This window comes from Pinus tabuliformis, chromosome 1_2 (assembly GCF_031772625.1).
Source record: "Pinus tabuliformis cultivar Carrire ecotype Pingquan chromosome 1_2, CPIR1, whole genome shotgun sequence".
In the NCBI taxonomy this organism is placed as follows: Eukaryota; Viridiplantae; Streptophyta; class Pinopsida; order Pinales; family Pinaceae; genus Pinus; species Pinus tabuliformis.
Window position 1 is genome coordinate 179,383,955 of NC_142298.1, and position 25,785 is coordinate 179,409,739.

At 41.4% G+C, this 25,785-nt stretch overlaps 1 protein-coding gene across 1 annotated transcript; it reads right to left on the reverse strand.

Annotated features, from left to right (window-relative positions):
• Positions 1–18,742: 18,742 nt before the first annotated feature.
• LOC149205080 (uncharacterized) lies at positions 18,743–19,237 on the reverse strand. The gene has a single exon (XM_089397293.1). The coding sequence runs from the start codon at positions 19,235–19,237 to the stop codon at positions 18,743–18,745; it is 495 nt and encodes a 164-aa protein (XP_089253419.1).
• Between the last annotated feature and the right edge of the window lie 6,548 nt (positions 19,238–25,785).

Consider the following 25,785-nt stretch of genomic DNA (forward strand, 5'->3'; position numbering starts at 1 on the left):
GCATAGCCAGCCACTCGTACAATCCCTGCTTTTTTTTGAAAGCAGTCTTCCATGCATCTTGCTCTGCAACTCTGACCTGATGATATCCACTATGCAAGTCTAACTTGGAAAAATAAACAAATTCTTTCAATTGATCTAATAGATCATCTATGCGAAGAAGGGGATAACGATTTTTTATTGTTATCTTATTCAGTGCTCGATAATCAATGCACATTCTCCACAAGCCATCTTTCTTTCTCACCAAAACAATTGGCGACCCACATGGTGATGTGCTAGGTCCGATGAACGCCTTCTCGAGCAACTCCTGCACCTGCTTCTTGATTTCTGCATTCTCTAAAGCGGACAACCTATACATTCCAATGTTAGGCAATGGAGCATCTTGCTGCAAATTAATATCATGCACTATTTCCTTTTTGGGTGGCAGACCTTTAGGTTCTTGAAACAAGATATCATATTTTGAAACAACTTTTTCTAAATCAACTTGTTGTTTAGCATCACAACCCTCAAATAAATTGGTTTTATCAGGTTTCTTTTCCTTTACAACCATCAGTAAAAATTATTTGCATGAATTTACAATTCGTTTCATTAGCCCTGAGTTTATGAGAGTATAATTATTCTTGAGCTTATGAGCTCTTACAAAGTATTTGATTCCATATTTAACGAGTAGATACTTGTTCTCAACTCTATAGAAAATAGCTTTTCTATCATACAAGTAGGGACTTCCTAAAACAATTCCACATATATCCAGAGGAATCATATCTAACTCAACCTCATCTACAAATACTGACCCAAAAGAAAACTTAAGTGTACATTGTCTAGTCACTTGTAGTTGTGCTTTATCACTTAACCAACCTACTGTGTATGGTTTCTTGTGAGGTGTAGTCAGTAATCCCAACTTCTTTACAATTGCTTCAGAAATTAAATTTACTTGCCAACCACTATCAAACAAAGTATCAATCTTTTAATGTTTGGAAATGACTTGAATATGGAAAAGCTCATGTCTTTTTCTCTCATTTTCTTCATCATTAATGGATTGTGCAGAATTACTAGTAGATGCTTCAGAATTTTTACCTTTTATACCCGTGGCTGCAATGGTTGTTTCATCTCCTGAGTCCGACCCCAAATCTTTCTGAATAGTTGCAGCAGTCTTCTTCTTCTTGCCCTTGAACTTCTTAGGTCTCAGCTCCGGATGCAAAATCCAGCAGTGTTCATCATCATGCCCATCCTTTTTACAGTGAGTGCATGAAGACTTTGTCTTTTGTGCAGTATTGGCCTTCCTTTCTTTCCATTTTTGTTTTCTTTTCTCCTTATTCTTTCTTGCAATGGGCTTGGATGATCCTCCAACTTCTGGGTTCCCATTCTTTCCTCTAGCTTCTAGATGCGTAGCTTGAACAGATACCTCATCTATACTAGTGGGATTAAACATGAGGATAGTGTGCCTCATGTAGCTGTGTAGACCACCTATGTACTTCAACAGAGTCTCAGGTGAGTCTAATGAAATTCCTAGAATCAAAGCTCTCTTCCTAAATTCTTGGGTGTAACCCTGTAGACTTTGCCCCTTCAATTGGCGAAGAGGTTGCCAGCTCATCATGGCTTGCTGCATGTAGGCTAGTGGATAGAATTGCTTTTTGATTGCAGAAACAAACTCACTCCAGACAAAAAGAATCTTACCATGTTTCTTCATGTCAGCTTGTGTCCTGCCTTCCCACCATACCAAGGCAGTGCCTCTGAGGCATAGGCTGGCCAGCTGAATCTTACTTTTGTTTGAGTCGATACTCTACACTCTGCAATAAACATCAATTTGTCTGATCTAGTTATCTAGTTTTTCGCATTCAACTCTCCATCATATATGGGTAAATCAAATTTAGCATCTAATTTGATAAAATATGTCTTCTTTTTATGTTCAGGGCTATTAGGAGGTGTGAGAAAGTTTTCTTCTTTCCCTTTGCCTTTTGAGTGGTAATGGAGGAGAGACTCTTCTTCTCCTTTATCTTGTTTGGAGCCTGATGAATCCTCATATTTATGTTCCCTAAACTCCCTATACATTTCCTCTACCATGGACCTCATGGCTAGGAAACTATCTATGAATTGAGGGTCTGGCCCCAAGGGACTTTCCTCTGACATTTTCTTCTGAGGATAGACCCTTCCAATTTCCGGGTTAGTCTCAACCAACTCTCCTTCTCCTAATTTAAGCTTTGATCTAGTTAGCATTCAACAGTAAAATCCAACACAAGCTTGTCTAACCTTAACAACCTTAAGCTTTGATACCACTTGATCTGAAATCACACTTAGATGACCTCGGGAAATTAATGAAGGTATTACAGACTCATGTGCTGGGGCGTGTCTATGTTATTTTAAGCAATAGATCGATAAGATTGCGAAATACACAGACACTTGAAACAGTAAGAGAAACACAATAAGCAAATACAAAACATAACAAATTTAATAAGGAGTTCACCCAATCCTCCTGGGCAACGTCTCGTGGTCCAGCCTTCAGTGGTGGCCTTTTCTATTGTGTCTTAAAGCAGACTTTTTACAATAAAGAGCTCAATTTGACTCTCACTTAACAGATGATGATCAGTAGGGTGGTACTTGGATCCCCCAAGCCTCTAGAGTAAACAAACTCCCCCTTACTAAGTCTTGACCTCAACTGGTCTCAGTGGTATGAGTCCAATTTGGTACTCAATACTTGACAGGTATACACAGAGGAGTCGCTTGAACCTCTCAAGCCTTCTCTGGAGTTCACAGACTCTCGGACTCTCTCTGTTCTGTCTGCTCGATGCTGCCTTTGCTCTGCAGGTTAGCTCAGCTTCTCTGTTCTCTGCAATTCAATTCTTTCTCTACTTCTGTTCCCGCTGCTCTTTGTCTGTTTGTGGCTTAAATCCAATCTTCTCCATGACTGTCCGTTTCCCTTCCTGGCTTTCTGGATCACCTGCCTCTGTCCGTTGGAATTACCCTACTCTACGTCATCATCACTGTGTAACATTTCGCAGAGAGGTGGCCACTTGTCTCCTCACGAACTGAGTGTCAGTTCTCTTTGAACAGTCATTATTTCCGTTACTCCAAGGTTGCCCATGAAACTGATTCTTCTACCAGCTTAGTGGCCATGCCAGACCTCAAATCTCATGTACCTCAGTCTATTTCCCTGTCAAATCCGGTCATCCATCGGGTTGATTCTTAACCGTTGATCTAGGGTCTCCAGATCCTATAGTCTTCGTCTATATCGCGCGGGTAAGTTGCTTGACCGTTACTCACGTGATGTAAGCGATTTTCTCTCACATCCACTGGACGCGTGTCACCCGGTGTGTGGCATCGCGCTAAACTCAGCCAAACCCACTTACCACTCAAAGTGCACGCGATATCCTACCGGTTTTGGGCGCGGGACCCGCCTTCTGCACGGTTTCCTGTTTTCCTCGTGACCGAGGGCTCGGGGCTTTCCTTCATTGAGAGTTTTGCACTGCGATACACGATTAGGCACTAATTATGTATCAGAAACTACCTCTGTTTTTTGGATCTGGGCTTCCGATTGCCAATTTGTGCCAATGCGCGGTCTCCATGGGCCAACGGTCAGCGCGCTTTGACTGAGGGTCCTTGTTGTTTCGTGCTTGCCACAAATTGCCATTGTCCAGAAGTCATCTCTAATAAGCTCGTTATTCATAAGATTTTGGGTCCTGACATAACTTGAAAAGTCATGGAAATGTTTAAGGATCCAATTCGGATCACTGAAAGTTGTGAAGGTATTCCGAAGTCGATGCTGGGTTCGGTTGTATAAACCCTAAGTCATTGATGGTGGCCACTACATCTTCCATATTCGATATATATGCATCGACCTAGATGTCTGGTACCTGGGGGTTCTCTGGTGTATGTCGTGCTAGTTTTTGATGTGGATAATCCACCCAAATTTGGGTTCAATCCATCAAGTTTGATGAATAATCGACCAACTCCTCTTCCATGCAAACGACATTTCTAGTTATCGTTGTTCTAATGAATCTGTGCACTGATAATATTGTTTACCTCCGACAAACCTTTGGCCAAATGAATATTCTATGGAGTCATCCCCCCAGACTGCTCCCTTCCACTGCTTGTTGACCCGCCTCACCTGCGCCTAAAGAACATACATGTTATATGTAATTTATAAACTTATAATTTATAATTCTATTAAATTTAAATAAAAATTTGAAGCCAGAAATTTCATAATTTTTCTTCAAGGTAGATTTTATCTATTGTGATTTTAAGTAAGTTATAAAACTAACACAACCACATTAATAAATATGGTTGATATACACCGTAGGTGCCAACTTAATATATGCTATATTATAAACTTAATGTGCTAAATTAATATATGTATATATCAAATCTAAGATTAATATCAAAAACTCTACGTCAAGAATCATAAACCCAATGGATTATTAATATTTTAAACCCAAGGAGTTAAGAAACCAATGGGATTAATATTATAAACCCAAGGAATAAATAGAGAAAATTCAAGGGAATAATAATAAACCAAAGGAATTAATATTAAAAACCCAAGGGATTGTTAATATTACAAACATAAGAAATCAATAAATCCAACACATTAATATTAAAAACAAGTGGGATTAATATTAAAAACCCAATAGATTTTTAATATTACAAACCCAAGCATAAATATACTTTAGGTTTAATATTCTTCCCTTGGGTTTACAATATCAATCCCTTGGGTTTATAAACCATGGTTGATATTCATATTGAGACAATCTTTGTCATAATGTGGCGTTGGACCATGGTAGATCATAATTGACCATGGTCGACCATGTTTGACCAATGTTCACCATGGTTGATCACTATTGACCATGATTGACCATGATTGATCTCCATATTGACAAAAATATTTGTGACAGACCCAAGAGATAAATATTATAAACCCATGGGAAATAAACCGTAAGATAAATATTATAAACAATAAGATAAACATTAAACCCTAACATTAATATTATAAACCTTAATATTAATATTATAAAACCAAGAGATTAATATTTAAAACTCAAAGAACTATAAACCCAAAGGAACAATATTGAACTCTAGCATTAATATTAAACCATTGGAATATAAACCCTAAGATTAATAAACCCAAAGGATTATAGTTATAAACTTAAGGGATTATTATTAAAATCCCAATTAATTAATATTGATAACCCAAGAGATTATTATTATTAACCCTTGGGATCAATATTATAAATGTATGTGATTATTAATATCGACCATGGTTGAAGATGGTTGATTTTCATATTGAGACAATCTTTGTCACAATGAGACATTGGACCATGGTTGACCATGGTTATTAACCATGGATGACAATGATTGACCATGGATGATTTTCATATTGAGACAATCTTTCTCAGAATGCAACGTTGGATGATGGTTGACCATGGTCAATGAACGCGACGCTAGACCATGGTTGATAATGGTTAACAATAGTTGGCGATGGTTGCAAATCTTTGTCACGATGCGATGTTGGACACTAGTAGACCATGATTGACAATGGTTTACCATGGCTAATTTTCACATTGAGACAATATTTTTCAAAATGCAACGTTAGACCATGGTTGTGATGAGCCTCATCATTGGGTAATTATATGGGCTTTAATTCACCTCCTAGCTTAGTCAAACCAACTATTCTCATAACTTATTGCATACTTTTGATTATATTTTGTTTATGAGATGAGTTAGAGTTGGATATTTTGCTTTGTGGTCTAATGTGCATTTAATGCAGGATTAAGAGATAAAAGCCAGGAATTTTGGCAAAGTCCTTGGTCAAAACTTGAATGGGACAAGGGAGAGGAATTATAGGAGGTAAATCCTCCTCATTTACTACCCCTCCATTTGAATATTCCTCCATTAGCTCAGAGTGCAAACAACCAAATCATGAGAACTAGAAGGTAGCCGAGAAAGTGAAAGACAAAGCACCAGTTTATCTCGAGTTTGGGAGCCGAACCTCCCTAATTTTAAGGAAGTCATTGGAGACTTCAGATGTATAAGTAGAGAGGCCTAGGACCTCAGTAGGATTCAGATTTTTTATTGTAAAATTCTACTCTATTTTCGAGCTGCAAGACTTGTGACAGTTTTTGGATGTAATCCATTGTTTTGATAATAAGAATGAGTTTTGTTTTGAGCCAGCACTGAGTTAACTCAGAGGGTTGAAGCTCTTGGGTTAGGGCCCAACCCTAGCAGCCAAGGCTCCTCTTTATTGTACATGTATGTTAGCATAGATTCATGGTTTAATTGTTCATTTTCTTAAGTAGTTGCATTTCCATTACAGCAGTGTAGATTAGATTGGTTGTATGTTAGTTTGCTTCCATTTGTGCCTTATTTCAATTAGCAGGTTAGCAAGGAGAAAAAGGATCACCATAAGGTTGTCAACAGGTGTCTCGGCCTCACTTCCTCCCTCTGGGACCATGACTTGAGGAAGAGACCCTTCAGCAACCCCAAAAACATAGATTTCTAGTTCTTACATGAGCTTTGGAGTTTGTTGTCTTGATTCAGCAATTGGTTCATTTCATTGTTATCTTTTTCCATTACTCCATTTCTGTCGTAAGATCTCACGCATGCTTTCATTCCCTTTAGCACTCTCTTCATGCATAATATAGCAAAATTGATTCATGCTTTTCTAGTTTATGAAAATGTATTTTGTTGCATAATTATTGGGAAACACCTATGTTTAAGCATAGCAGGTACTTCGGGAGGATACCCAGACTTCATCACCAGCAGCCACCTTCCACATCATCCACCCTAACCATCTCTTGCTCCACCATCACCCTCCCTAGATTTTGTCATTTTTTTTTGTTGAAATTCCCTTAGATACCTTGAATGAGTCTAGCCATCTCTGATCTTGGATATCGACTCCTGAGTGCTCCTAGACCTTCTAACACCCCATCTCACTCATCACACACCTTTTCCAAGCTTCTCAACACCTCCAACACCTCACAATTATCTTTCAACCGTATCTTGTAGGTTTTATATAATTCCTACAGGATCATCCTGTAGGTTTCTAGTACATCCTGTAGGTTTTCCTGAAATAGCCCGTTTTGAGGACAAATTGATGGGGAACCTCTAGGAAGTCACAAAAATCCCCCTAGGACCCTTCCACACCATCCAACCACTCCATAAGCCTTTTAGTCATCCTCAATCACCTTCCATCCACTTGTCACATCCACAAGAACAATTAGTTTGCATACTTGATTTTGTTAAAAAAACCAAAAAAGGTGAAAACATATTTAACTTAGTTTTCTTGCTTACACATTAGTATGGTTTGATGCTCTTTACTTCTGTAGCTTAAATATCAGCATTAGGTTAGTGTTGATTTAGCAATTCTTCTCAGCATAGTTGTTTAAATTGTTAGTTAGGATATGGTGTGATTTAGAATTACATGTTGGTTTCTTCATCACTATAGTAGAGTAGCTCTCTTAGAATAGATTTTCTCTTCTTAAATCAAAGAATCAAGCTTCTTCTGACTCTATATAAGTCTGGCTTAGAACCCCTGGGGTCTCTCGTCGAATGAACAGTGACAACATGTAGGACCTTCACTTTTACTTGTGCATATAACTCTGTCACCTCCAAGTTTTTACGAATCCCTGGTTGATAAGTAAAGCTGGTAGCCTAGGACTTGCAGTGTCCTTGCTGCAATACTGGCGCTCATCACTTTTTGGCGCTATTGCCAGGGAGGTGTCTGAGTAGAATGTGATTACTACTTTCTTTTCTTCTACTTCTTGTCTTCAATTTTCTACCATTAGTTTATTTCTACAAAAGTAATCTAGTAGCTTCCTTTCTTTCATCTTTCATTATCTGCTTTCCTTTCCATTCTGCAAGTAGAATTTCAATTCAGCAAGTAGTTTTTTCATTCTGTCAGTGATTTTCATTCAATTAGTAATTTCATTTCTGCAAAGTACTTTCCAGCCTTAAAAAAATCTACAAAAACCAACCCAAAAACATTTCCTTTCATGCCTCATAGGAATAGGGACAATTTAGGGAAATTCTTGCCAAATACCCCCACTGCATCCAACATCCAACCTTCTCTCTTCTTTAGTGGTTGTGAATTGGAGGAACCTTTAGATGAGAAACCTGATATATTTGAAGAACCTAGAGGGGAAGAAGAAGAAGAGGAACTCATTCCTACTGAACCAATGGATGAAAACCAAAATGATAAAGGGAATAGAGAGAGAGAGAGTCGAGGGTGCCTTCCCCATCAGGGAAACCAACAAGGACACTAAGATGAAGAATATAAGCCCCTCTACCCTACCTCTTTTCCATGGCATGACCATAGAGGACCCCGACACTTTCCTATTTGAGTTTGTTGTTATATGCCGAACCTATGACTATACAGATGATGAGCAAAAGTTACAACTATTTCCATCTACCCTCAAGGATGCAACATTGCGCTGGTTCATGGGTTTACCTGGAGAGAGCATCACAACTTGGGCTCAGATGCAGTAGGCTTTCAACAACAAATATCAGGACTACTGTAGGTCAAAGGATACTAAAGAGGAAATTTTCAAGATGATCATAGGCCAAGATGAATCCTTAGAAGACTACGAAGAAAGATTCCAACTCAGTTACAAAAGGGCCAGGTGCACACTTGACCCTAAGTTACTAAAGTTGGTCCTACTCAGGGGAGTAAGAGAAGACTTTCTAGATACCTTACACTTGTTAGTAAGAGGAGATATCTACCAATTACCCTATGAGGATATCAAGACTGTCTTTAGAAACCATTCTAGGGAAGCCAGGAAAGAGGGTGCAACTTATGGCCAGTACTTCATCTTCCAACTCATCCATCAAGGGTGAAATTGGAAATATGCTAGAAGATTTCAAAAGTGAGATCCTGCAAACCTTTGCCTTGCAATTGGACACCATGAACATCAAAAAGAAGCAAGAGGAAGCAAAGATAGCCTTGGCCATCTTTTGTCCTAGATGCACCAGGAGGCATCCTAGGAATGAATGTCCATTGAACTGTATTGAAATGTGCTCAGTCTATGAAGAAAACCACTCCACAGACAAGTGCCCTTCTTTACCAGGACTCAAATTTGTATATCAAGGAGCTGAAGGGGTCACTGAGCAGCTTTGCCACATCAACCAAAGGAGACCTCTTGGGCCTAGACCATACTAGCAAGGCATGCAAGGGTCATCCCATGCATATTAAAACCCCAACCAAAACACAGTTATACCTTCTTAGGGACCCCCTGCTGATCCTTCCTAGTCTACACCCCCTTCTTGGTCCTATGCATCTCATTATCATTCCCAGCCAGGAAACCAGTCATTTCAACCTTACGCTCTGCCACAACCTCAGTGGAATACACCACTCCAGGGGTGGAGGCCCCAATACAACAATGCTTCAACTCTATTGCCTCCACCACCTGCCCAACCACAACTCCTACACTCTGCTCCACCCAAGCAACCCGAGATGTTTGCCCAGCAAAATCTGAACCCGAACAATAGGCAGGCTCAACAAGTATACAATGGAGAAACATCATATCCAGCTTATGCTATAGAAATCCAGGAGATCAACCTAAGATCTGGGAGAATTCTCTTGGATAACCAACCTCCCCCTCCACATAGGGAGGTTGAGGGAGAAAGAGAGGAAATCAACCTTAAAGTAAATCCACCCTTTCCTGAGATATTAGCCCAACCCCTCCAGCCTACCCCAGAAGAAACTAAACTTCTGGGAGAATTGAAAAATCAATGTGTAAAGATCCCCCTTCTCCAAGCAATAAAAGATGTTCCTATTTACAATAAGTTGATTAAGTAGAAATGCTTCAAGCATCTAGGAAGAAGAAAAATGGATTCCGCTACCATTAATGTCATTGGGTAGCTGTCCGACTTAATGTTGGGGCAGGATATGTCTGAAATATTTGGACCCTGGAAGCCCTGTAGTAGATGTGCACATCAATGGCACCATTTTCCCACACACTCTGATCGATCTTGGGGCTACCATTAATGTGATGACCAAGGACATCATGCTCATGCTCAACCTCCAAGGGTCATTGAGGAAGACCACAACAGTTCTGCAACTTGCAGATTGTTCCACAGTCACCCCTGAGGGAATTGTGGAAGATGTGATGGTCTCCATTGACTCCTGGGAATACCCTACAAATTTTCTAGTTCTCCAGCCTATGGCTAAACTTACTGGTTACCCTTTCATCCTTGGGAGGCCATGGTTTTCCACAGCTAAGGCTTGCATTAGTTGCAGAGCTGGGAATATGACCATCAAGAACAGGCATATGTCCAAGCACTTAGTCCTATACCCTCCTGCTCAACATTCTCTAGAGCATGATTTACCTTTATGGTTGGAGGAGGAGGAAGAAGATGAGGTTTATTCCGCCCAACTTTATGCTTTAGAAGTAACCATAGGAGGAGGACAACAAGATGAGAATGACTTGATTGAGCACCTACTCCAAAGCCCAACTCCTAGTTTGTTACCATTAGAAGAAGAAGTAAGGGAAACCCAGAAAAACCATCCAATTAACTTATGCTTGGTCGATTCCAACCCACTCCATGTCAAAACCATAGAATTCGGCCCAGAGAAAACCTTGAAAATTAATCCATCTCTTTCTACTCTCGAAGAGGAAAAGCTATGCAACATGTTAAAAGAAAACCTAGAAGCCTTCGCTTGGAGTTACAAGGAAATGAAGGGAGTACACCCCTTAGTGTGTACTCACCACATATACATCAAAGAAGGTTGCAAGTCAGTCCGGAAACCACAAAGGAGGATGAATCCAACTCTTAAAGATATAGTCAAAGAAGAACTACAAAAACTGCTAGATGCAGGATTCATTTACCCTATCTTTGACAGTGAGTGGGTCTCCCCTTTAGTGTTAGTTCCCAAGAAAAATGGTAAGTGGAGGATTTGTGTCAATTACAAGGAGTTAAACAAAGCCACAAAGAAGGATCATTTTCCCCTACCCTTCATTGACCAAGTGCTAGATGGCCTGGCAGGGAAAAAGTTTTTCACTTTCCTAGATGGATTCAGTGGGTACAACCAAATCCAAATCTGCCCAAAAGACCAGGATAAGACTACATTCACCTATCCTTGGGGTAATTTTGCCTATAGGGTCCTTCCTTTTGGCCTATACAATGCTCCTGCCACTTTCCAGAGAGCAGTCTTGAGTATTTTTGCCGAATTAGTACATGATGCGGTGGAAATTTATATGGATGACTTTACACCTTATGGCTGTGATTTTCAAGAAGCCCTAACTAACCTAGGCAAAGTACTGCACAAATGCATTGAAATGAACCTGTCTCTCAATCCTAAAAAATGTGAATTCCTAATGACTGAAGGGACCGTGCTAGGTCATTCAACATCTCAGCAAGGACTACAGGTGGAACCGAACAAAATAGGCATCATTCAAAGGGTATCACCTCGGCAAAATAATAGAGATGTCAGGAGTTTCTTGGGGTTATCTAGATACTACCAAAGGTTCATAAAGGACTTCAACAAGTTGGCCTCTCCTTTATTTGGGTTGTTGGCCAAATATTGTGAGTTTAAATGGTCAAAAAGTTGTCAAGAGGCCTTAGACATTCTAAAGGGTAAGTTAACCACTGCACCAATTCTTCGAGGCCCAAACTGGGCCCTCCCCTTTCATATTCATGTTGATGCCTCACACAAAGCCATAGGAGCAGCCTTAGGTCAGGTAGAGGAAAAACTGCCTTATGCCATCTATTTTATCAGTAAAAACTTGTCAAATGCTGAGATAAATTATAATGTGATCGAAAAGGAACTCTTGGTTGTTGTGCATTCATTAAAAAAATTTAGGCATTACATAATAGGCTATCAAACATTTGTGCATACTAACCATGCTGCAATCAAATATTTAATGAAAAAACCGAATGTGAATGCTCGAATTATAAGATGGTTTCTTTTACTACAATAGTTTGATCTAACCATTGTTGATAAGCCTGGTAAGGAAAATTTTGTTACAGACTTTTTATCTAGGGTGAATCTGTGTGCAGGTGAAGAAGGAATGGTGGATGACCAGTTACCAGACGAGCACTTGTTTGCTATTTCAGTTCTCTCCCCATGGTTTACTGATATAGCAAACTATTTGGTATCAGCATAGTTCCCACCAAACTTGCCCTCCAAAGAAAAGAGCAAGATAGTCAGGAAAAGCACCCCCTTCACCTGGATTGGGGGCAATCTTTTCAAACTTGGCCCATATCAAATCTTGAGAAGGTGTGTAAGGGAAGAGGAAGTTTTTGACATCCTTCTGACCTGTCATGATGGACCTTGTGGAGGTCACTTTGCAGCAAGGAGGACAACATTCAAAGTGTTACAAGCAGGCTATTATTGGCCCACTCTCCATCAGGATGTGAAAAAGTACACTAGTCAGTGTGATCAGTGCCAGAGGATGGGAAATCCTACTCCAAGAGATGAAATGCCCCTACAGCCTCAAGTGACTTTTGAGTTATTTGACAAGTGGGGCATGGACTTCATTGGGCCTATCAACCCTCCATCAAAGAAAAAACAATACATTATTGTGTGCACTGATTATTTGACTAAGTGGGCAGAAACCAAGGCAATCAAGGCAGCAACAGAAGAGAAGGTGGTTGAGTTCCTAAGGGAGAATGTATTCTACAAATTTGGGTACCCTAGGGAGCTAGTCACAGACCAAGGCAGTTAGTTTACCTCCAACATGATTGAATAACTGCTCAGCGATCACAAAATCAAGCATAGGACCTCCACTCCCTATCATCCACAAGCTAATGGGCAAGTGGAGGTGACCAATATGGCACTGGATGGCATCTTAACCAAGGTAGTGAGCAGCAGCAGGAAGGATTGGGCAGAGAGACTAGTTGAGGCCACCAGGGCCTATAATACCACATGGAAGACCACTACTGGATTTACACCCTATGAGCTGGTCTATGGGAAAAAGGCCTTATTTTCCATTGAGTTTGAATATAAAACCTTGATGATGGGAGCCCAACTAGATTTGGACCTCAATCATGCACAAAAAGAGAAATTGTTCCAATTGAATAGCTTGGATGAATTCAGAATGCAGACCCTCCTACATACAGAGATAGTTCAGCTTTAGAGGAAGATCTGGCATGATAAACATATTAAGGAGAAGCAATTTCAGAAGGGCAATTGGGCGTTGTTATATGATTCTAGGTATAAAGACTTCAAGGGTAAGCTAAGGACAAGATGGCTTGGACCTTATGTTGTGGAAAGATGCCATGATAATGGTTCAGTGAAGATCAGAACTATAGATGAAAAAGCCATTCCATTGCTTTTTAATGGGCACCGATTAAAAATGTACAAGAGACCTTTATCAAAACAAGAGCTCATTGACAATATCAATAAAACAATGGTGATGGTGGAGCAAGGTTCAACTCCTCCCTCATCAAGTCATTGAAAAAGAAAAAAGAATAAGGACTCAGGTGAAAACCTCCATGAGGTGCTTGAGTCCCATATTTGGGTTGAAAACCTCGTGAGGCGGCCCAATGATGAAAAAAAATAGAAAAAAGAATAAGAAGATCCCTGGGTGAAAACCTCCCTTGAGGTGCCCAAGGAAAACAGCTAGGGTGAAAACCTCTCTAAGGCAGCCTAGTTGTTTTTCAAAAAAAAAAAAGGAGAGAGAAAAGATAAAATTGTTATTTGCAGGTGGGAGAGAAAGACAGTCAAGGAGCAAAAAGAGGATCCAAAGGGAACCCTGCATCACACATATTCATCTCCCCCACTCCTCACCATGCATCCCTCCATCATTTCTACCATTTTTCCACTCCATTGCTTTGATTTAGGTGAAGACTATGTTTTCTACAAGATCCCCTGAAAACCTACAGGAAGCAAACCAAGGGTACATGGTAGGTTTCTTGGGTCCCTAAAATTCATCCTAGGCATGATCTAACACCTCACCTCGTCCACCATCATCATCCCTGCACCCACCATTCAAAACAAAAAAAGATCAATTTCAACAGTTTTGCTAGTCATGCAAAAAAAAAAAAAAGAGAGAGAGGAAAAACAGAGAGGAGTAAGAGCATTACCTAAGTGTCCTTTTCTCTACACACACTCCTACTCCCTTTGTCCATTTGTTTCACCATCCTCACAGCCCCAGCCAACAACATGATTAAAGAATTCTAAGGGAGAAGCAGCTACAGGACATCTTGTAGGAAATCCTGTAGCAGCCTATCCCACAGAATGCCAATCAACAGCTACAAGTCTTCACTAGGATGATCCAGGAGCTCCACGGCAGCAACAACATCAGATCTGCAGTCACAGATACCTGTAAAAGCCAAGAAACCATTAGCAGACAGCAAGAGGAGGAAGAAGAATGACCATGCAGCAAATAGACAACCCATCACGTCTAATCTTCGACAACTGCAGCATGGCATCAAAACCATAGGTAAGTATCCCGCTCACTCACTCATATGAATCAGTTAATCACTCTCATCCAGTTTCTCCTCCACAATTGGGCGCCAGCCGTAGTAATCTGGCTCAGCCTGGGAAGGCGAGGCCACTTCTGCTTCTCCCGCGGTGGCTGCTGGAGCATTCTGCGAGTGCTTGGTAGCATCTTCAATCTTGGCCCGGCTCTTGTCTTCCTGCTCCATCTCCGCAGTTGGAGCGTGGTCTGCATCATCCTGGTGTTCCTGCGTCCTCTGCTCCTGAGTATCCATGGGGTCATCTGCCTCCGGAGGGGTCTCGATGAACAGAATGGAGACATGAGCACTAATTCTCGGATTTGCTGTGGAGCTGGTGAAGTTGAAAATCGTGGAACCGAAAGCTGGCAAGGAGGCCGAGCTGGAAGCCTCAGCATCCACATGATGGCCTGAGAGCAGGGGAGCGGCTCCAATCGAGCTGACCAGATTACAGTGGCAGCAGTGCCTCACTTCATTCCTCACAGGTCTGCTCGAGCCCCCACCTCTGGAGGAACCACGGCGGCTCAACATCCTTTGTCTGGGCCTCACCATATTGCCTTGAGCCTCCCTGCCAACTGAAAGATGAGCCGAACCGTCACAAACCAGAACCAGCACTGTAAAATGCTCCACCGCCTGAGAGGGAACCGCTCCAACACCAGAGAGGCTAGTCAAGTGCTGTATGTCCATAATTCCTTGCGCCCTGCCGGATATAAGCTCTCCAACATTACCAACCCGCCTCGAATTTCCATCCGCCATTACTGCATCAGTGCTTTGGGAATTCCTATCTGCAATCCCCCGTCCCTTCGAATTAAACCAGGAGTGTGCCGTCCTCCGTCCTCTCGCATGGAAGGCCACGTGATGCCCATGGAGCGGCATGTGGCTGGCTTCCTTTACCTGTCTTATCATACTAACCACCCGCATCCGGGGGCGTTTCCTCCATTTGAACCAGTCGCGAACATTCTTGGGCTTCCTCATTTGATAATATGTCCTTCAGCTGTCCAGTAAGTAGAGAGTGATTAGCTCCTACTCCAACATTGGCCATGTAGTCTGCTAGCTTATTGCCCTCCCTCTTTGTGTGAATGAAGGTGATAGCTCTGTTGCTTTGAAGCTTCTGTTCTATGACTTCCAGACGCGCTTCCAGCCTCCAGCTGGTGGCTACTTTCTTGGCTTGTGATCCGTTTAGGATTTTTTTTGCCATATTGATGAGGATTTGGGAGTCTCCTTCTACCTGCAAAGGATAGAGGTTTAACTCGCTAGCAAGCTGAATACCCTGCCATAATCCTTCTAATTCTGCTGAGTTGTTGGTGTCCCAGCCAATGCTTCCATGAAAGAGAGTTATGGGTGTTCCTTCATGATTTCTTATTACTCCCCCAAATCCTGCTAATCCAGGATTACCTTTTGATGCCCCATCAAAGTTAAGTTTGAAAGTGTGCTTTGGCGGGGGCTTCCATTCAGTTTGTTCGTCCTTGCCTCTCATAGGGGAGTTCTGCTGATCCATGCCCTTGATGCCTCTGATCTGCCAATTTTCTATGATGACCTTCTCATTGTCTAGGGTAGGCCAGTCCTCCTTTTTCCAGGATCTTATCATCAGAGTTTCTTGGATATTTTTACAGAGCAAATGCCAGATTGTGTCCATGGAGGAGCGTTGATTTTTGAAGATGCGTTTGTTTCGCTCCTTCCAGATACTCCATAAGATAAGCCCAGGAATCAATCGCCATAGATGATTGAGGAGGTTGCTCTTATACGGGTCCTTTTGCCATTGTCGTATGGAGTTCGTGATTTCAACTTCAAGTCTGCATCGTTTTTGGCAGCGAAAGCTTGCTTTCTCCCATAATTGGTTGGCTAGAGGACACGAGTCCAACAAGTGTTGGAGCGTTTCCTCATGGGCGCAGCAGTTAACGCATATGGAGGGTCCATGGAAATCTCTTCTACGAAGCTTATCCCAAGTTAGGATTCTCTGATGCCCTACCAACCAGAGAAAGTGACATATCTTTGGCCATGAGCCTGAGTTCCAAATTTGGCCCCAAATTGGGTCTTGAGGAACATCATCATTGCACATAATTTTATAGGCTTCAGCTGTGGTGAACGTTCCCTTAGGTAAATATCCCCATCTTAATATATCCTCCCTTTCGTCATGTCTGATTTTCCTTTTGCTGAGTTCAATTTCCAGTGCTGTGGATGACTGGCGATTTACATTTGAGAGGATTTGATTGCCTGGCTTCCAGATTCTGAATCCTTTCTCCATATCCTGGGTCCAAAAGTGCTTGATCTTGGTAATCTGTGTTTCTTCCTCCATATGTTGCAAAGGCTGGTTCAGGACATTGCTGAGGGTGGGCATTTGATTCCATGCATCCGTCCAGAATCTAGCATGATTGCCATTTTTCACCTCCCAGAAGCTGTGCTTCTGGATCATTTTGTAATGCTCCTTGGCTGCATTCCAAATTAATGAGCCCTTGTTACTTGGTTCCAATCTGATAAGCTCTTCCTGTGGTCGCTGGTTTGCATATTTTGCTGTCCATAGAGTGACCCACGGCTTTCCTGCATTGGTGAGCCATTGCCACCAGATCTTGGCTCCCATTATGGCATTGCTGTGCTCCGGATCCCTTAATCCTATTCCTCCTTTTGCCTTTGGCTTACAAACTGAGCTCCATTTAACTAGTGCCCATTTGCGATTGGTGGCGTTGCTCCCCCAAAGGAAATCTCTCTGAATTTTCCTTAATCTTTTTAGGACCCATTTAGGCGCTGCCAATATGGAGAAAAGGTACAACGGCATAGCTTGTAGGACTGCTTTAATGAGAATCGCCCGGCTGGCAAGGTTAAGGGTTCTGTGAGTCCATTGGATGAGCCTAGATTCAAGCTTTTCAATTAGATTACGCCAAGAGGAGTGAGAGATGGCTGAGGTTGTGAGGGGAGCTCCAAGGTACCTTGACGGGAGAGAGGCCCCAGGGAATCCCAGGATACGGACAATGGCAGATTTGACAACTGGGGGAGTATTAAAAAAGAAAATCTGCGATTTGGAGCAATTGATATTGGTCCCTGAGGCTTCTGAGAAATCAGAAAGGATAGCTTTGAAAACTGAGGCTTCTTGAGCAGAAGGGTATCCATATAGCATTGTATCATCAACAAATTGCTGATGGGAGGTAGCAGGCAGGTGATGAATGGAGATACCTTTAATCTGGTGCAAGTGGAGGCTATTCTTGATGTGACGCCCCAGTCCTTCAGCCATCAAAACAAAGAGGAAGGGGGAGAGGGGGTCACCTTGCCTAATACCACGGGAGGGATAGAAAGGGCGAGAGGGGATCCCATTAATTAGGATGGAGAAGCTAGTGGATGAGATAAGGCTCATAACCCAGCGAACCCAAGTGGGGCTGAAACCAAAAGCTGTTAATACTTTCTGAATGTAATTCCAACTGAGTTTGTCAAAAGCCTTGGAAAGATCGAGTTTGAGGAGCATACCTGCCTGCTTGGAGTTCTTGAGAGAATGAGCAATCTCATGAGTGTGGATGATTCCATCTAGAATCTGACGGCCTTCCACGTACCCTGATTGTTCTGGCGAGATGAGCATTGGCAGGAGGGGCTTTAGCCTATTCGCAATGACTTTAGATATGACCTTGTATATGACATTGCAAAGGGCTATGGGCCGAAATTTGTCCGGTTTGAGCGCATCCTCTTCTTTTGGAATTAAGGCAATGAAGGTGGTATTGAGCGAGGGAAGTAGCCAATGAGCAACTCTTGACTCCTCCACCACCTCCCAGACTTCCATCTTAATCAAATCCCAGAACCTGTGAAAGAAAGAAGTGGTAAACCCATCCGGGCCGGGAGCTTTTCCATCTTTGAACTAAGTCATGGCATTGTCTACTTCCTGCATTTGAATTGGGCTGAGGAGGATCTTATTATGCTCTTCGGTGATAAGATTAGGTATATTTCGGGTGATTCTTTCAATTGCCGGATTTCTGTCGATGTCAGGTTCTTGGTGTACCTGTTTGAAGTGATCGAGGAGAGTATTTTCGATTTCCTCATGTTGCTCCACCTTTTCTCCTCCTGGTTTTTGAATGAAAGGAATATTATTGCCCATTCTGCGTTGCACTGTTGTTCTATGAAAAAATTTTGTATTTCTTTCTCCCTCTTTGAGCCATCTGATTCTTGATTTTTGCTTCCAGTATATCTCCTCCTGCCTTCTTCTTTCTTCAATCTGAGTGTGGATGCGCTTTTCCTGTGCGAGTGTTCGCTCGGTATGCCCGCTTGTGCTTACTTCCCTTTGCAGTTCCTCCATTTGTTTTTGAAGAACATTTTGCTCCGTGAATATGTTTCCAAATGTCTCTCAATTCCATCGCTTGAGGCAGAGCTTTAAATGTTTGAGTTTCTATTGAAACTGAAACATTTTTGAGCCGTCTTGCGGGCGGAAGGAGGTCCATGTGGTATTAACGAAGTCTCTAAGAGAGGGATGAGTGAACCAAAACTCCTCAAAACGGAAAGGCCTTCGCGTTTTATTGCCTGGGCGTTGCCATTGAAGGGCAATCGGCCAGTGATCAGAGCCAGCGTGGGGTAAGATGGCCGCCGAGAAATCCCCCCCTAAGTGGATCGAGTTATCAGAAATGAGAAAGCGATCCAGCTTTGTAGCAATTTGATGAGGACCTGCTCTGCGATTACTCCACGTAAAAGTGCCATTACAAAACTGCAAATCAATCAAGGAAGCATTCTGAATGAAGGTTTTGAAGTGGATGTTTTCCTGCTCCAGCTTGTTCCTGCCTCCAAGCTTCTCCTCTAAATTTGTGATCATATTATAGTCCCCTCCCGCAATCCACAGAGGGTGCTTGCGATTGGCGTTGAGAATTTCTAATGTGGAGAGGAGAGCCATCTTTTCCGTTGCTTCCTGGGGGAAGTAAACATTCGAGAGGTGCCCATGAATATTAGTACCTACTATGTGGAAGATAGCCTGAATGAGATTATGTGAGGCATGGAATTCCGACAGAGTAAGGGCCTGAGGTTTCCATGCAATGGCTAATCCTCCTGAAGCACCCGAAGCATCGACAGCTACAGATTGACATCCTGACCATGCTTTGGTGAAGATTTTTTCTAAAGTAGTGCTATTACATTTTGTTTCCTGGAAAAAAAAAAAATTGTGGCTTTTCTATCTTAATCATATTTTTGAGCATTCTGAGCTTTCCTGAGCCATTGAGCCCCCTGAGGTTCCATGAAACGAGCTTCATGATTCACTAATTGGGGGATGGCTTGTAGTACTTCGTAAGCTTAGCATACTTACCGGAGTCTACCAGAATCTTTCCAAGCGCTATTGTTCGTTGGAGGTCTGTTCTTCTTCCTCTTTTTTTGGAGTCTTTCGGGGTTTGGTTGAGATCCCATTGACTGCCTTGCTGATTCTGATAGTAGGCCCTGGAAATGACCATTTCCAGTTTATCCAGCTGTATTTCTGGGATACTTTCATATGCTTTTTTCTTGCATGCGGCTTCTAGTTCAAGTATATCTAGACCATATAGATCTATGCTTTCCGGCTCTTCCTCCATAAGTTGCATCTGATTGTCTTCTTCCACGGGAATACTTGAATCTTGGGCGGGGCCTGAGGATCCATCAACCTCCATTTCAATACCTTTGTTCTGTTGTTTTTCTTTATTCTCCACAATGAGGATCGGGGGTTTCTTGGAGGGGTGGGATTTGGAAGGGTGGGCTTCGGGAGGAGGCTGTGAAGAGGAGGGGTGGTCTGATCTTGGAGGGGGGGAGGTGTTGATCTCATCCGAGATATTAGCCAAGATGCCAAAGCTGTTCCTGACTGAATGTTCAGGACCAGTATTCGATTTGGGTTTCTTCCCAGGGGGTGGTTTTTTATGCGCTCTCTTTCGAGATGGGGCTTTGGTAAAGCCATCATTGGGCTGAGACTCAGGGGGTGAAGGGGCTTTTTCTTGAACATTCAGGGGGCAGTCTCTGAATAGATGCCCTATGGCGTGGCATTTACGGCAGCGAAACGGGACATGTTCATAGTCTAAAGGCTGAATCCACACATGATCATGATGTGAGAGACTTACCGATTCCGGCAAGGCTTTGTCCAGGCGCATGAAGACGCATAAGCGGGCGTAGGATGTGAATCTTCGGAGTTTCGTTTCCTCAGCCGTCCTGATGTATTCCCCCAAACCATTTCCTATATTTTTCAGAAGATTCTCATCCCAATATTCATCTGGTAGTCCATAGAGTCTTATCCAAACTGGTGCCCATGTGAGATCCTCCTGATCTGGGTTGAATCTGGGACCCCAATCCCTTAGGTAGAGGCCTGCCGAGTTGAAGAAGTAAGGTCCTTCAACCAGTATTCTATATTTATCTTCCAGACAGAAAAATATTGCAGTGAAGAACCCTTTTGGGCCTAACTGCAGAGTCACATCTCCCTTAGGTTTCCACTTGGCGGCTATCCAACTGTAGAGGGCTTTCTCCGTCGGCCAAAACCCTATGAACTTCCCGATAAGTGCATGGTCAGTCATGTATTGGATTCGAGCTTCTATTATTTCTCCTGGCAGTTCTATTCTGGGTCTGTCTGTGGCTATTGGTTTGCATGTGGCTGAAGAGACTTTCTGTGTTCCTTCTGAAGAGGATGGCCGTGCCGTTTCTCCATTTGCTTTATCTTTCAAGTTCTCTTTTCCTTTGCTTCCATTCTGGCGTAAGAGTTCGGGATTGATCACGTTTTCATTGATTGACCCGAATCGGATTGGTCCTTCGTCATGTTGCTGTTCTTTCTGTGCGCTGGGGGAGGTTGCAGAAGCCCCCCCCTGGGGGTCTCCCATGTGTCCTGCGCCCTTTCCTCCCGTGAGTTGAAAAGCTTGCGCAAGTCGTCAGGTCCTTGCTGGTTTTCTGCAGAGAGCAGTCGGTGTCGTCTGAGCACGCAGTCAAACCCTAGCCGCAGATGCCAGAGCGAGCTCTCCCCTCTTTTGTTTCATCGATCTCTCATCGCCTGAAACCTGTTCTAATTAGCATACTGCAAGTTGAATTATTTACTGTAAATTTCATTGATAAATTATTAATTGTACATTATTTTTAAATTATTAGTTGTAAATAAGTTGCATCGGGAAGAATATTCACTTTTAGTTAAGCGTGCGTAGAGAATTAATGACATTAAAGGGCCAAATAAGACATTCAGAATCAGACCATGGCAAGGGACACTAAAGTTAAGCTGACAAGAAACCCTTATCGTCTGGACACAAACCCAAATCATACTTGCCAAAAACCTAAATATTGCAAAGAGGAAATAAAGTTGAAATTTTTTATAATAATGAAATTTTAAGTACATATGATTACATATTCAAATCCTCCAAATCTATAGAAATAAATGTGTCGTGATACCTATGCTTATTGAATCGTTAAGCAGACAACCTCTGGTATTCATAACAGCACAATTGAGAAGCCATCTGCTTAGGGAAAACCCCATAAAGAAAATGTAAGCCATGGGCTTGGGGGAACCTCCATAGCTACAGTACATCCTAAAAAATTGAAAAGATAAATACAATTTGAATCCAATTAAGTTCCCTATACAATTGCATATACCCAAAAGCTTGCTTGCAAATGACATACTTTGACACAAATTGAATGGCAGTTATATTATCATACAAATATAGAACCTAGGCACAAATTGAAACGAACCTAGATCATTGCAAAATGTCGCATTCCTGAAACCCTAAGATTGAGGTGATAAAAGCAGCCCATTCTTTGAAACCATTCACCGCCACAACTTGTTGTCCGAAATGATTCTTTAGCTATCAATTGAAGCGATTCAACATTGAAAAGAAGCAAATTCAACCGACAAAACATGGCCCATGGGTGATGGAGGAGGCGAGGGGATGTCATCTTAACGTTTTGAGATTCGAAATCGAAAGACACAGAGATTGATCGGCCTCTATCTTAATGTCCCATCAAAACCCTAGCCACATTTCACAAACACTACTAATTAAATGAAACTATTTGATTCGAATGTGTTTAATAGTGAAATAAATTATTTTTAAATTAAATAGGGTATTTTTTTTATTTGAAACTGAAAACGTGTTAAATTATTTTTCATATCATCCGTAGATGATGTATTATCTGAAGAATATTATCTTGAAATTAAATCTTGCCCACTCATTTATTTAAAAAGATAAATTCCTCGAGCCCAAATTTAATATAGACCATGACTAATGAATGGATAAGATTTGGTTTCAAGCATAGTTACCAAGTTCAGTCTTACTACCAGGAAAAATACAAAAAATCATTGTTTGATTTGGTTCATGAATTAATATGGCTATTAGATACGGTGCTTAGTATATTTGTTTCACGGATTAATATAGCAATACCGACTTAGAATTCTAACCAAAAGGTATATTTGGTTCACGAATTAATATAGCAAGATCAGCTTAGATTTCTACCCAAAAATATAAATTTCTATTTACCCTTAAGAAACCCATTTAACCATTTACTCTTCAGAAATCCCTTCCAAATTTGGGAAATGGCATACCTTTATTGGTCATAAGTGATAACGTTGGTTAATTTTTTATGCAATAAGAATTTGTACAGGAGATTCGTTAGCAACACTTTAAGAAAATTTGTAAAAATCTATGACTTTAGATGTATAAAATAATATAGAATAGGTTATTCAGACAAGGGATGTTTGCAAAATGAAATAAGAACACACGTGTTTTTTTTTCCAAAGAAAAAACCGTAATTTCCATTATCAAAAAGAAAATTACATGTTGTATCATCTGCATAATGGATATGCTAATGTCAGAGATGGACCAAGCCATCTATCTAGTGTCATGATTCAAAAAGGACCAAAATTATTTACATAAACAGACATATAAAATAAACATGTTAAATAACATCATAAATAGTCATATAGGCTGAATCAAAATGCAAAAAACTACTCGAATGATCATGGTAGATCATTCGGTACATCTACCCCAGCGTGCTCGATGAAAGGCCTATGGAAGAACTGATATATATCTTGATCTTTGTGTTCATGAATTATCCACTGCCCCTATGTCGTTGTGCGGCCTCCTTGGAAAGACCGTCAAAAACCTTGTTCATTTCCCTGTATATATGCGAGAAGACAATAAAATCAAAATGTGTTTTTAGTGTGATGACCTCATCCAACAATCCCCTGAGTGTGTGCACATGACAATGAGATGCAGAGTTGAACCAATTGATGACAATGTTTGAGTCCCCAAAGATCTGTATCCTGTTGCAATTTTGCTCAAGTGCAAATATGAGTAAGTGTCTGAGACTGTTAAGTTCAGAACAATTGTTGGTGCCCCTCCCTAATCCCATTTTGAGCTTGTAAAAATTTATTTCCGATTTGTATAGTTCTCCTCCACCCCCACAACCAGTATCTTGGGCCAATCCATCAAAATATGCCCATGGGAAGGTTCTATCTATTACTTCAGGAGTAATAGTTCAGGCGGGTTTTGATGCCAGATCCTCAGGTACTAAGTGATATAGTGCAACAATGTTATTGCAAATTGTTTTCCATTGGATGGGAGAGTCCTGGAATAAGATCTGATTCTTGACCAACCATATACCCCAGCAGACAAGTAGGGGGAGATTTCAAATTTTTTGTGTTGTTGCTGCGGTCCAGCAAGTTTTACAAGCAGTTATGATTTGTGCCCCATTCCATCTGATATTGATATCGAGGGAGATATATATCTGATGCCACACCTTATTCATCTTTGGACAGTGAAGGATGAGATGGTCAATGTCTTCAGCATGTTCCTTGCAAAGACAACATCGTGATGGTCCATGTATAGCCCGACGATTTAGGTTATCATCTGTAGGCACTTTGTTTGATAATATGCACCACATGAACAACCGGGATTTGTGTGGTGCCTTAAGCTTCCAAAGGGGTCGCCACCACCAAACAGCCTCCACCGGTTCCTGTTCCGATAAGGAAAGTGTATCCATCCCGGGGTGTATAACGACTGTGAGGGGATGCAGCCCAGATGATTTCATCCTCTCGGTCAGTTATTCTGACATGTGACTCTTCTAGTGCCCCTATGAATCTATTCCAATCGATACTCCAAATATCTGGTAACATGAGGTCCTGTGCAAATAACCAAGCTTGTGAGAGCCATGAAGTGTTTCTCCCATCTGCAATTTGGGAGAGCTAAGTGATACCAGTCAATTCAAGATATTTTTTGAGTGCCAGTGATAATATATGTGCATTTCCAAAACCCGACCAAGCATCAATTCCAAGGTGAACAAGCTCACCTGTTCCAATCTGCCATGCCAATCCTCTCTTAATGACTGATATGGAGTGAGTGATAACTTTCCATATGATGGAGGAACCAATAATTCCCCTATTCGGCCTTTGAACCCATTCAATAACTATAAGAGGGTATATATATTTGTAATAAACCACCTCTTTCCATAAACTATCAGATGTAATTATCTGCTAGCCCATGTTTTCTACAAGAGTCGATGCAAATATATTCAAATCCTTTATGACCCATCCTCCCCATTTTTTGGGCTTTCCAATTCTCTCCCATTTAACCCAGGCAAAGTTCCTTCCAACATGTTTCCCTCTCCATAAGAATCTACGGAATATTTGTTGTATTATGTTGGTGATGCCTTTTGGTATCTAGCCAGATCCATCCAATATATTGGTATAGCCTCCAATACAAATTTAATTAGGATCAATCTGCCTACTCTAGATAGCCATCTTTGCTGCTAGATGTTGATTCACCCTTCTATTTTTGCAATGAGCCAAGTCCAGTCCGTTATACGGTAATCATTTGGCTTGAGTCTGAATCCAAGATAATCAAGTCTAACTTCCATGTCTAGCCTTGTGAATTGAAATGTATGTATTGCATGTCTTTGTTCATTTAGTAAACAACACACAGGCATTATGGTTGATTTGTTGTAATTAGGCATCATTCCTGTAGCTTTACAAAACAGGGATCATATATGCTTGAAACAAGTGGTTTCTCGAATAATCCATCTAGAAATACTAGTACATCATCAACAAATAAAAGATGTGTTAGATAGGATACATTTGTCATCTTGACACCACATAAAGACCTGTCTTCTTGAGCATTGGATATGAGTCGACCTAACCCTTCCATGATCAGGAGGAATAAGAGGGGTGATAAAGGGCACCCCTGTCTAAGGCCATGCTCAGCATGGAAAAAATTGGATGCAGCCTAATTAATGAGTATGCTATATGATGGAGATGTAAAACAACACATAATCCATTTTATGAATGAGTGTGGAAAGACAATATGGGTCAATCTAAGTTGTAAGTATGTCCAGCTAGCTCTGTCAAATGCTTTTGAAAGGTCAATCTTGTGTACGATACTCTTTATGTTCTTGAGCTTGATGTAGTGTAACCCTTTTTGTGCAGTACCAATGGCTTCATGGATTTGTCGATGATTGAGGAATGCAAAT